An 11,727-nucleotide genomic window follows, 5' to 3' on the forward strand; every position below is an offset into this window, starting at 1 on the left:
GGAGGGCTGCAGTGATGGTTGACTTTCTAGAACTTTCTCCCATCTCCGACTGCATCTCTGGAGCTCAGCCACAGTGATCTCTGGGCTCTTCTCCCCCAATTGCCCAATTTGGCCCAACGGCCAGGTCTAGGAAGGGTTCTGGTCGTCCCAAACGTCTTCCATTGCAGGATATTGGAGCTCACTGTGCTCTTAGAAACCTTCAGTGCAGCATAAACTTTTTTTTAACCTTGGCCAGATCTGTGCCTTGCCACAATTCTGTCTCTTGAGTTCTTCAGGCAGTTCCTTTGACCTCATGATTCTCATTTGCTCTGACATGCACTGTGACCTGTAAGGTCTTATGTAGACAGGTGTGTGGCTTTCCTAACCACGTCCCATCAGTATAATCAAACACAGCTGGACTCCAATGCAGGTGGAGAACCATCTCAAGGGTGATTAGAAGAAATGGACAGCACCCGAGTTAAATATAGGAGTGTCACAGCAAAGGGTCTGAATACTTATGGCGGTGTGATATTTCAGTTTTTCTTTTTTAATAAATCTGAAAAAAATTCAACAATTCTGTTTTTTTCCTGTCAATATGGGGTGCTGTGTGTACATTAATGAGGGGGAAAAGTACTTCAATGATTTTAGCAAATGGCTGCAATATAACGAGTGAAACATTTAAGGGGGTCTGAATACTTTCCGTACCCACTGTATTTTATATATGCAAACATTTCAACAATTATTTTTTTGTACATATATTGTTTATATATACCAACAAAAATATTGTTGAAATTTTTGCAGATTTATTAAAAAAGAAAAACTGAAATATCACACAGCCAAAAGTATTCAGACCCTTTCCCTGTTGCATTCTTCATTTGAAAGGCTTTTCCAGGCCTCTACGCTCTGTTCTTGTTTGTTTCCCCCAGTCGATGCACAGGATGTGAGCGAACTGGGAAATTGCTTTGTAACGTTTTTGGACAGATTATAAAACAATACAATACTAGGTAAAAGTTCAAAGTCACCATTAGATTTGTAGTATTATTTCAGTCCGTTTTTTTTTTTTTAATACAGTCCACAAAAAAGACAAAATATGTACATATTTATAAGTGGTATGGATGTTACAGTGTATGCAAAAAAAACAAAAGTCCCCGTGTTGGTACAAAGTCTGCCAAGGCCATCATTTTCAACTGACAAAAAAAATGACAGATTATTATGAATTATTATTATGTGTTGGGGGGGGTTGCGAGAGGAAGAAGTGTTCTGTCGAGTTTAGCACTGTTAAGTCCGAGAGGCTTTGAATGCATCGCTCTGTAAATTGAGGGGGAAACTTGGGAGAGGACGAGCGAGCTTCGAAGTGAGCTGATTTCAAAGTACTGTACATAGTTCACCTTGCTCCTATTCTTTTGTTTGTATCAATTGCATTCTCACGTCATTATAATAGAATGATATTGAAGGTGAATCCCCCCACGCAATATATATGGCTCTGTGTGTTTTTGATGCGTTTGCGAACCACGCCCCATGGGCGGGCCGACCCTAAATGTAGCTTGTTTGTTTCTCGAGGCCAGCGCCATACAGCGACAGGCAGAACAACGAAATGCTTTTCGACGAGATGGCAGAAGGTCCGATCACCTGGTGCGGCCCGAGCAGAATTCGATTTTGGGGCCCCACCGTGTTTAATATGTTCAAAAAAACAACCGCCACCAAATCCTCACGCATTTGGGAGCGTCTCTGGTCTGGCCGTGTCCACCTTTTGTCATTCACAGGTCACGTTTCACACTAAGTCCACCATTCAGACAAGCTCATCTATATGTACTTTTTGAGATTTTACGACTGTCAAATACGTCTTGGCTGAATGAAGGTTTTACCAGCAACCTCGTGACAGCATCTCGTTTCAGATAGTTGCGTTTGGAGTCCACACCGGCGCGCCCGTTGACGCCATTCTGTACTTTTCCGTCGTCTTATGTCCGCCATTTGCGTGCAACGAGACACCGTGTGTGAGCAAAGCGACTCGAAAAGACGTTGCTCAGGGTCTGCCAAACCAGTTTGTCGACTTGTGTGAAGCGTTTTTGTGCGCTTTCCTGGCGTCACCGGCTGAAGGTAAGCGCCGCTGCGTCGTCGCGAACTTCCAAACGCTTGTAATTTGCCCTCGTCTGACTTGGAAGGTGACTCGAAAGCGCTCTTTTCCAAATGCAACTTGCACCGCAACGCGTTGGGTTAACCGCTGTGTGTGTCGGCGACGAACTTAACAGCTAAAAGCGCTCAACAAGAGATTGGTGTGTTTCAGTGACATTTGGGCCTAATTTCTGCCACGAAAGTGAAGGAGCAACGAATCAAAAGCTGCTCTTGATTCAGCGCGAGCACTTCCAAGTCCGAACTGCAGACTGCCACTGCATCCTCAGCTGTCACACTTGACGCGATTGCGTTTCAGCATGAACATGTTCAGGAAGGAAAAGGGCTCGCCGGCGGCCTCGTCTCCACCGCTGCCGCCGAGGTCCCTGCCCAGCGAGCAGGTAAGAGGGGCTTCGGATCGATCGCCCGTTCGCCGACGGGTAAGCGTCGCCACCGTGCCGCCTTTTCACCGCGCTCACCTTCTTGTAGGGAAGCAACCGCGAAGCCGCAAGTCTCCCGAAGTCAAAGGTGCGCGCGCGCGCGCGCACGGACGCATCGATGCGCGCCGCTTGTTCACGTCAACCTGAATCATCCGATCAAAAGTCATGCATTCATCGCACGTGTGTTTGTAGAGGACTCGGGTGATGGGCGTTATGCAGAAAGTCGTCAACCCCTTCAAGGCTTCATCGCAGGGAAGGCAAAAGCGCACGCGTTTGAGGACCGCGTGGCGGCTCAAATAGAAATGTTCTTACCTCTCGTTGTTGCCCACAGACTGCTGACTCGTCAGAACCGAGAAAAGACTCCGCGCAGGTAAAAGGGGAGTGAGAGAAGCAATGTGACAACGTTTTGACGAATCTTCAGAAACCCCAGAGAAAGAACTGAATGGAAAACGGGTAGATGTTGGGAAAGTGTCACTTTCAACTTATTTTGCTTTGCTTTCAATTTAGAACCCCGGAATGATTTCCAGTGTCATCCAGAAGGTCAACCCGTTCAAATCCTGGCACTCCAAGGTGAATCGTTTTTATTCATGCCGCAGAGCAACATGGAGGGGAGGGGTTCGCTTTCGCTTTCGCTTTCGCTTTTGCTTGGCTGCTGTTTGAATGACAGATTGTTGGTTTGATTGTCATTCGATCAGGACGCGCAGCCTCCCCAGATCGACGCTTCCTCTGGCCGAGAGAGCCGGACGGACTCAGACGACCTGTCCGACGAGCCGGTAGAGTTTTGTGTGATGATGATGATGATGATGATGGGCCAACGGCAAGGCTTCCCTTGGTCTGACGTGTCGCATGCGTAGCCACAACTCTGATACCGCGTCTTGAATATGCAAATGTGAATAGCACACCGTGGGCCAAGATCAGCAGGAAATATTATCCTACAAGTCCTAGTTTCCTGAATGTGCTGCTCCTTTTCTCCGGCACCGTGTGTCGTTTCAGACATTTCCCCAAAAGCACCCCCCGTTTATTCGACAAATCTGTCCATTTTGTGTTTGGATGTGTTTTTGCTGAAAGGGGTGATGCCCAACTCGTGAAACAAACCTGACAATGATGTGATGCTTGTTTTGTGTGCGTGTTGTCCTGCAGACGCCACATGAGGAGCCAGACTCTGTAAAAATGAAGGACGCTGGTGTTGATTTTCACCTTTAGCCGTAACGTGTTGCCTTCTGGATGTTTGAAAAGTGCTTGAATTAAGTGTATTGCATGTGTTAAGTTAAAGTCATACCATCCTGGCCAGACCCAAGACGGCCTTTTAATGAAAGTAAAACAAGTCTCAATTCGTGTAGAAGTGGCATGTGAATGTTGAAAAGTTGATGCTGAACTCAGTTGCTGCTGTTGAAATGCTCAAATGGCTCCGTTCATTCGGGAATTTCCCCACGGGAAATAGGGAGTCGTGCGAAAATTGGGAATTCGGGGAATATCACAAATGGTAGCGAGCCTGACTGAAAATTTGGACTTCGGGGGAAACTGGAGTTGATGGAATGAGGCAAAACAAGAATTCCCAAGATGTCGCCAATGAGCTGAACGTTTTGAAATTGGGATGGTTTGAATTGATCGAACTGTGGAAGAATTTGGTCAATTTGTGATAAGCGCCGGCACACCCTCGGCGACCCTCGTGAGGATGAGCGGTCGGTGCACATGATGGTTGGATATGCCTCCATTTATTTGCAATTTTCTAAGTTGAATCAGCTGCCAAATATGAAAGCACAAGTTCAATTTGGAAAATGGGATTCATGGAATTTTAGGAAGTTGGAATAGTTTGACTTGGTTGCAAAATGTGGAAGGACAAAACAAAGTGGGTTTAATAACAGACGTTCTTTTAGGGAGGGGGGGGGCGCGAATGACCTACAGTGCTTTTCAGCATTCCCACAATTGCACTTCACAAACCTGCGAGGGAAGAGAAAAGACCCAAAGTTCGGTGGCCTCGCGTGACGACAAATAGTCATGCGGTAAATGTTTGCCGTTGTTCCCCCAGGACGTGGCGTCACGGGCCAGCGCCGAGAGCTTCGACGCCGCCGCCGCGGAGAGCCCCGTAAGACGCTGGCGCGCTTTGTAGCCTTAATCCGCTTGTTTAACGTTTCTTTCAGCTGACAAGCTCTCCTCAGTCCGTTTGGTACGTAGACGACGTCGGCAGCGCGGAGCTGAAAAGCCCAGCAAACGAGCGGCCAAAGACGAGGAAGAAGGTTTGTTTGGCATCTGCCAAACGTCACCGTTTAGCTGCTTTGCGTCGAAAGATTCTTTGTTTGTCCTTTTTCTTTTTTTGTTTTTCTTTCTCGCAGACCTTCAGAATCAAAAGAATTCTTCCCACTGCACTTTTTAGCTCTGGATCAAAGGTACGAGTGGAGCGCATCGCTCGCTCTTCTTAGTTGGACATACGGCTTCTCATTTGCTTTCTGTCGGACTCCGCAGGACTCGGACGCTCGGCCTCAGGTAGCGCACATGCTGTACGTCGTGACGTGACGCGCTCAACTTAAAAGAAGGGCGAACTTTCAACAAATCCTGCAGTTGGGTCTCACTAGAATTTGTATTTCGGGCTTTCGACTTAACGCGCCGGAAGAGTCAATCCGATTCAAAGCGGCCACACGGACCAATGTTCTGATCATGTCCTCGTTTCTGTTGTTCAACTCTCGCTCTACGTTTGCCTCGCCACACTTGACCCTTTTCAACGGCGGCGGCCGGTGTTTTTCATCCAAACCCTGCGTGGGCAGGAGGTGGAGGTCCAAACACTGGAGATGGTTGACATGCCTGAGCTCCACGACCCGAGCGTCTTGGACCCTCTGGAGGTATTTCCTCTTTTGTTTGAATGCGTGGACGAGCGGCGGCGCGGCTCCTGGATGCCAAAACAGAAATGTGTCTTTTTCAGGATGAAGATGGACTCCTGGCGTGGTGGAGAACGGTTGACGGTGCGTACGTGCGTTTGATGGCAAGCAAACGAGCTCATAGCGGATCCCGGTCCATAGTCTGTTCTTTCCACTTTGCTCAGGCTGGACCGAGTGGAACGAGACCGCCCACAACCACCAGTCTGAAGAGTAAGTGAACTTTTCTTTGCGTGCAGAATGTGGAGGCTTCCTCCAACGAAAAATGCTAGCGAGAGCTGGTCAGTAGCAAGCAGGGTTCTCGATCTTTTGGGGAATTTTTCCAAGGACAACCTCATTATCCGAACACCAATTAAACATAACTAGCACGGGTACCCCTAAATGCCATAGGAATGAAAAGAGGAGCTGAAATTAAGATTGAAAAGTCCAAGATTAATGAGGGAAGAAGGTCATGGTATAGTAATGACTTTCAAGAACAAAGCTTAGTCCTCTTTGAGTCTGGAAAAGATGCCTTTTGTCAAACAAAACAGGACTATTCTTGAAAAAAACTGCATCTTTTTGTTCTCCTGCAATTCTTCATTTTGGGATCTCAGATTTATGAGATGATGTCACAATGTCAGTGCTTTCGATTGGCCCAAAGCTAAGGGAGGAGAAGTTGTTTTCTTGTGATTTTAATTGGCACGCCGGTCCCCATGTGATGTGATGTGGCGGTACAGCGGTGCCTTGAGATGCGGGTGACCCGACTGGAGGTTTTTGAGATACAAGCCGTCGTTTGGATGTTTTTTTCCCCTTTGACTTGTAAGCAACACGTTGAGATGCGAGCGCGATACTGTGGCAGTGAACTCAACTCAACTCACTTCACATTAGGAGCACTTTGGCAAATAGTGAATGATTCTTCTTCTTCTTCAAAAAAGACTTCAAGCTGTTTAATGCCACACCTTTCCGTCCGCAAGCTTAATGTTAATGCTAATTAGCATCTATGTTTGTCTTTAGGCAACGGATTGAAAGCAAATGGTTCAGCAACGACATGTAGACAGACAATATAACAGTAGTCAGTCACGTACGCCGTCCTTTGCGTAGCACAATTAACTTTAGTGCCATACGGATGAGTTCAACGAGTCGTTGAGATGATATGAGTCCCACGTGGATTCTAGGCAGGAAGTGCCCCGGTCCAATGTGATTGGCTGCTGCAGTGGCCAATCATATTGAAGCTGTGCTTGTTCTGCCTCGAATTCAAGTGGGATTCATAACGTCTCTTTAAACTCTTTTAGTCTACGAAGCTAACTGTATCACAGCATAATTGCACTACACTGAGCTTTTAAAAAAAAAAAAAAAAAAATCCGCGAGAAATGAATGAATGAAATCTATCGAGGGATTACTATACCAGTGTATCTCAAGGCACCGTGTATGCACTTTGTCAAATGATACGACATCACTTACTGCAAATGATATATCGGTGCCCCGCTTTGAGAACCCTAACTGGCATCGAGCGACCGGTCTCGTCGCGTGGGCCGCAAAGAGCAGCGCTGACGCTGGCCGTTTGGCCGTCTGGCCGTCAGGGTGGCGGAAGAAGCGGCGGACCGCGTGTTCATGGCGGCGCGCCTGTTCGTCGACCTGTTCAACCGGCGCGGCGCCTCGCTCCAGCGGCGTGTCCTGTCGCTCCTGACCCTGGCCGACGCCGCCGACGACTTCCACAAGAAGACGGTGTCGGCCAGCGTGGGCGGCGGTGTGGCCGGCGTGGCCGGCTCCATCACCACCATCACTGGACTCGTCCTGGCCCCGTTCACGGCCGGAACGTCGCTCATTGTCACAGCCGTGGGCATCGGCGTGGCCACGGCCGGCGGCGTGGCCTCAGCCTCGGCCAACATCACGGACACGGTGCACTCCAAGGCGGACCGCAAGAAAGTGGAGAAAATGATCCAGGACTACCAGGAGGAGATGAACGACATCAAGGACTGTCTGGAGTTCTTACAGGTGACGCTTGAAGTCCCGCGCTGCATCGCTTTCCTCATGGAAAGCCCTTTGAGCATTTCTTCCTTAAGATTGCTATCCAGACGAAGGTCCACGTTCTAGTATGCTCTTTGTCCTGACCAGTCCTACTAGTACCGCACAGATGTCATCTAGTTGTCCTACTAGAATGCCAAAGTTGTCTTACTATTTTTTGGGGAGTTATCCTTCATATCCAGCTTAAGGTCAATGAACTAGTACACTCTTTGTCCTCACTAGTAAGACAATTTAGCAAACTAGAAGAACGACTAATGCACGCGAAGTAGAATGACTGTCTTCGTAGTAAAAAAAAATTCTCGGACTCGTGGATAGCCAATTAAAGATTCCTAGTATACTTTTTCCGCTGCACTACTAACACAACCAAGCACATCGAGTAGGAAAGTGTCATGCACTAGTAGCCTCCTCGTCAAATATATGATATAAATGCTGAAACATCTTTATGGAATGTTGTCTTATGCCGTATTATTGCGTATCCGTCACGTCCAAGTACTAGTATGCTCTTTGTTCTCATTCGAAAGACAATTTGGCGTGCTCGTAGAATGACTCTCTTGCTGGTCATGTCTTTGTCCACTACTGTATGACATTTCGGCACACGAATAGGACAGTTACAAGTGAGGCCCTCGATGTATACTAGTAGAATTTTTGTCACGGGTATTTGTACACAGTTGTCTGCTAGTGCACAGTTTTGCCTCATTAGTAACACGCAGTTGTTGTACTCATATGCTGAAGTTGTCCTCTGTGTGTGAACAAAGCGTACTAATACCTGGACCTTAAGAAGGATAGGAAATAAAAGGGCTTAAAGAGCGCGTTCCATAGTTCCTAATCTTCAATCTGGTGGAAGCAGTCCGTGCAGATGGAATCCTACGCGTACGTCAACGCTTTGCTTTCCTCCCCCCAGGAAGGAATGGAGACTCTGGAGGAGTGGAACTTTGAGCAGTACGCCCGGAGCATCTCCCAGAAGCATCTGAACCAGAACGTCAAACACGTCATGAAAGAGGGCGGCCGGGCCGGCAAGGCTTTGGTCATCAACACGGAGAGCCTGATCAGCACCGTCCAGGTTCTCAGCGTGGCGGGCGGTGCCGCCAAAGCCGCCCAGGTCATGAGCATCACCACCGGAGTCATGTCCGGACTCTTCCTGGCGCTCGACGTCTTCTTCTTGGCTAAGGACTCGGCGGAGCTGCGGAAGGGCGCCAAAACGGAGTTCGCCGCCAAGATCCGAGACGTTTGCAAGGACCTGCAGGACGGGCTCCTGGAGCTCAACCGCATCAAGGAAGAGCTGCAGAAGACCATGGACGGCATCCAGGTGGAGGAAGAGGATGATAATGACCAGGACGATGACCGGGTCCTCGAGTCGGAGCTCGAGAAACTTGAGCTGGAAGAGTGAAGTAACCTGGGTGCACCTGCCAAGTCCATTTGCAAGCTTTCTTTTCAATCAAATAATGTACTCTTAATTTCTTTCAATAAAACTTGCTGACTTCTGATTTGTCCCCATTGTCATCAGTGTTTTTTGCCCTGCGCTTAGGCTTTGCAGTAAGCAACGTCTGTTGCAGAAGGTCATGAGAGATCCTCCGCTGACCGGGCTCTTCCTCTCGGTTTCCATATTGCAAAACGTTTGTTGTTGCCCATGGGGTTAGGCCAGATTGGGGTGGAGGTAAACGGGCTTTGTTGCAGATGAACAACTTGATTTGCTTTTCAGCAGGCAGGTTCGATGTGACACATTTGTGTGTTCAAAGGGATTTGTCTCTGGAGATTAGGTCTTGGGTTGTTGAGTGATTGTTGACTTTTGATACTACAAGTCAGCAATGTCGCTTGGTTCCTTTTTCGTCGAACTAGCTAACGGAGCAAAGATTTGAGAGAAATAGCTGTGTTCCTTGAAAGCTATGAAGTGTAGCATTGTACTTGTGCGATACATTGGAAAAGGCAGCGGGTGAGGAATAACTGGTCTTGAGCCGAGCCTCGGATTCATCAGGAATGAATAGGTGGAGGTGCCCTCCCACCTCCACCTATTGTGGAGGTGGGAGGGCATTTGAATTTGCCTTTTGTTCATTTTTGTCTCTGTTTTTATGATTGCAGTTATTAGTGTTGCCAGCAGACGCCTTAATGTCAGGTACAGTTTCTCATGAGTTAGTGATGCTAATGATAATATTAGGAAGAAAATAGAGGTGAAATTTGCACAGTCTTTAAATAACGATCGGTCTGCACGTGAGTCGTTTTTTATGGTCGATGCCAGTGGTCCCCAATCTTTTTTGCGCCGCCAACCGGTTTCACCGAAAGACATATTTTGGCGGATCGGCATGGAAACAAACGTACAATGTGCAGACCCGTTTCCAAAAATGTGAATATCATGGAAAAGTTTATTTCCATAATTCCATTCAAAAAGTTAAACTTTCATAGATGATAGATTCAGGGCCCACAATTTCAATAATTTATTTGGTTATTTTTACATAATTTGGGCTTCCAGCTCATAAAAGAATACTGTGAAGAAATCAGCCCAAATTTTGCAGGCCATAAATGTTTTAAACTGAGTGTCAGACACTAATCGTCGAGTAAACTAGAAACACCTGCACAGGTTTCCCCAGATGTCATTAAATTGCTTCAATTGTCTCAGTTGGGTTCAATACGGGGATGACTGCAGACTTGACAAGTGGCCAGAAGACCATCATTGATACACTCCATAGGAAGGGCTAAGCCACAAAAGTTTATAGCTAAGGAGGCTGGCTGTTCACAGAGTGCATACCAACGGAAGGACAAAATGTGGCAGGAGAAGATGCACCAGCAAAAGAGGTGACCGTGGGCTTCAGCGGATTAGCCAACAGAGAAGATTCAAGAATCTAGCAGAGGTCCAGAAAGAGTGGAATGAGGCGGGAGTCACAGTTTCAAAAACCACCACATTCCGACGCATCCGGGAGATGGGCGACGACTGTCGGGTTCCTCCGGTCGAGCCGCTTCTGAGCCCGAGCCGACGTAGGAAGCGTCTCAACTGGGCCGAGCAGAACAAGGACCGGACTGTCGGCCGGCGGTCCGAGGTCCTCTTTTCCGACGAAAGTAAAGTGTGCCTTTCATTCGGGAATCAAGGTCCGAGGGTTTGGAGGAAGACTGGTGAAGAACTGAACCCAAGCTGCTTGAGCTCCAGTGTGAAATATCCACAGTCGGTCATGATTTGGGGTGCAATGTCCAGTGCAGGTGTTCGTAAACTCTGCTTTCTTAAAGCCAAGGTAACAGTCTGCCATAATGTTTTAGAGGACTTCATTAGTCTGTAGTTATGTTGTGATATTATTGGAAATGCAGCCAGTCCGAACAACGTTTGCGAGGGGGCAGATGCAGAGAACAAAACCGAATTGGGAAAAGGTGATCCAAAACTACAGCAGAATAGTATGTGTCTACGATATGCCACCCAAAGTCAGCTCGGATGGGCCCCAGCACACCTGCCACCCAAGTGAAGATAAACATTACAGAGAACGGATGGGTGCCTACAATAATGGTCCAGTACATCGGAGTCACCTTCTCATCTGTGAAGGGAAGAGATGCGACAAGTAACCAGGACAGGACAGGACAGGACAGGACAGGACAGGGGGAGTGACTAAGGCATTGCTACCGGTGTGTGGTGGAAGTACTCATGCAGTGCCTTCTTAATGCAAAAGAAAGGACAGTCCGGGGAGTTGATGTCGTAATACAGGATGCATGCATCTATTTGACAGCATGTCTCTTGTACGTGTAAAAATTAATTTGGGCAACGGTCACCTTTTTGTTCTGAATCACAAGACCTGTTCCACCTGTGTAGTACCCCTACCAATCAGTTGTTGCAAAGATAAAATGGGTCCATTGTTTGATCAAATCCTGGATTTGCTTCTCCGCAGATGTGACAGGGTTAGGGTGATCGGGGCTTAGGGCTATACATGCTTTGCGAGTGGCTTAAATACTGAAGCACACGCACAAAACCTGTGAAGAATCCATGTGTTGCTATCTTCAGCAAAACAACAATAATTCAATTCGGTGGCATTTACCTCATTAACCATTTTTATGAGCATTTCATTGTGTTCATTAGACATTTGTTGAGGAATTAAAAGCTAGTATTTTCTTGGTAGGCCGCGGGTGGGGCCTCTAGCCATATCGCCGTCCAACGTGGCAACCATTTCAACCAGGACACAAAGAGAAACGGCTGAAGAATTGTCACCTGTGAAGAAGAGCATTTGTTAAGTAAGACCATCAACTGAGCGGCACGTCTTTTTGCTTCACTCCCAAAATTTGGAGGTAGGCTCCACCATACAGTATGTGACCTGGGCAGTGGAAATCAATCGTGATTGATTTTCACTTTGTATCTT

The 11,727-nt window shown here is 47.4% G+C and overlaps 1 protein-coding gene across 7 annotated transcripts in view; it reads left to right on the top strand.

Moving 5' to 3' along the window:
- Positions 1 to 8,886, top strand: part of mettl3 (methyltransferase like 3) — a 23,876-nt gene extending 14,990 nt beyond the window's left edge. For 2 of the 7 annotated variants that reach the window (XM_061668601.1, XM_061668603.1), the window contains one exon: positions 2,264 to 2,403. Coding sequence is in view for 5 of the 7 variants with exons in the window: in XM_061668605.1 (XP_061524589.1) it covers positions 2,409 to 2,489; positions 2,578 to 2,616; positions 2,721 to 2,777; positions 2,857 to 2,898; positions 3,036 to 3,098; positions 3,224 to 3,301; positions 4,558 to 4,614; positions 4,688 to 4,765; positions 4,862 to 4,915; positions 4,992 to 5,012; positions 5,291 to 5,365; positions 5,446 to 5,485; positions 5,566 to 5,611; positions 6,958 to 7,372; positions 8,304 to 8,789 (1,632 nt within the window). In the remaining 2 variants the exon portion in view is untranslated. Of the gene's footprint in view, positions 1 to 1,066; positions 2,142 to 2,263; positions 2,490 to 2,577; positions 2,617 to 2,720; positions 2,778 to 2,856; positions 2,899 to 3,035; positions 3,099 to 3,223; positions 3,302 to 4,557; positions 4,615 to 4,669; positions 4,766 to 4,861; positions 4,916 to 4,991; positions 5,013 to 5,290; positions 5,366 to 5,445; positions 5,486 to 5,565; positions 5,612 to 6,957; positions 7,373 to 8,303 lie in introns of those variants that run through there. The other 5 variants (XM_061668605.1, XM_061668604.1, XM_061668606.1 and 2 more) reach the window with 5 other exon arrangements.
- Positions 8,887 to 11,727: the final 2,841 nt, after the last annotated feature.

Source organism: Phycodurus eques, chromosome 23 (genome assembly GCF_024500275.1).
Source record: "Phycodurus eques isolate BA_2022a chromosome 23, UOR_Pequ_1.1, whole genome shotgun sequence".
Taxonomy (NCBI): Eukaryota; Metazoa; Chordata; class Actinopteri; order Syngnathiformes; family Syngnathidae; genus Phycodurus; species Phycodurus eques.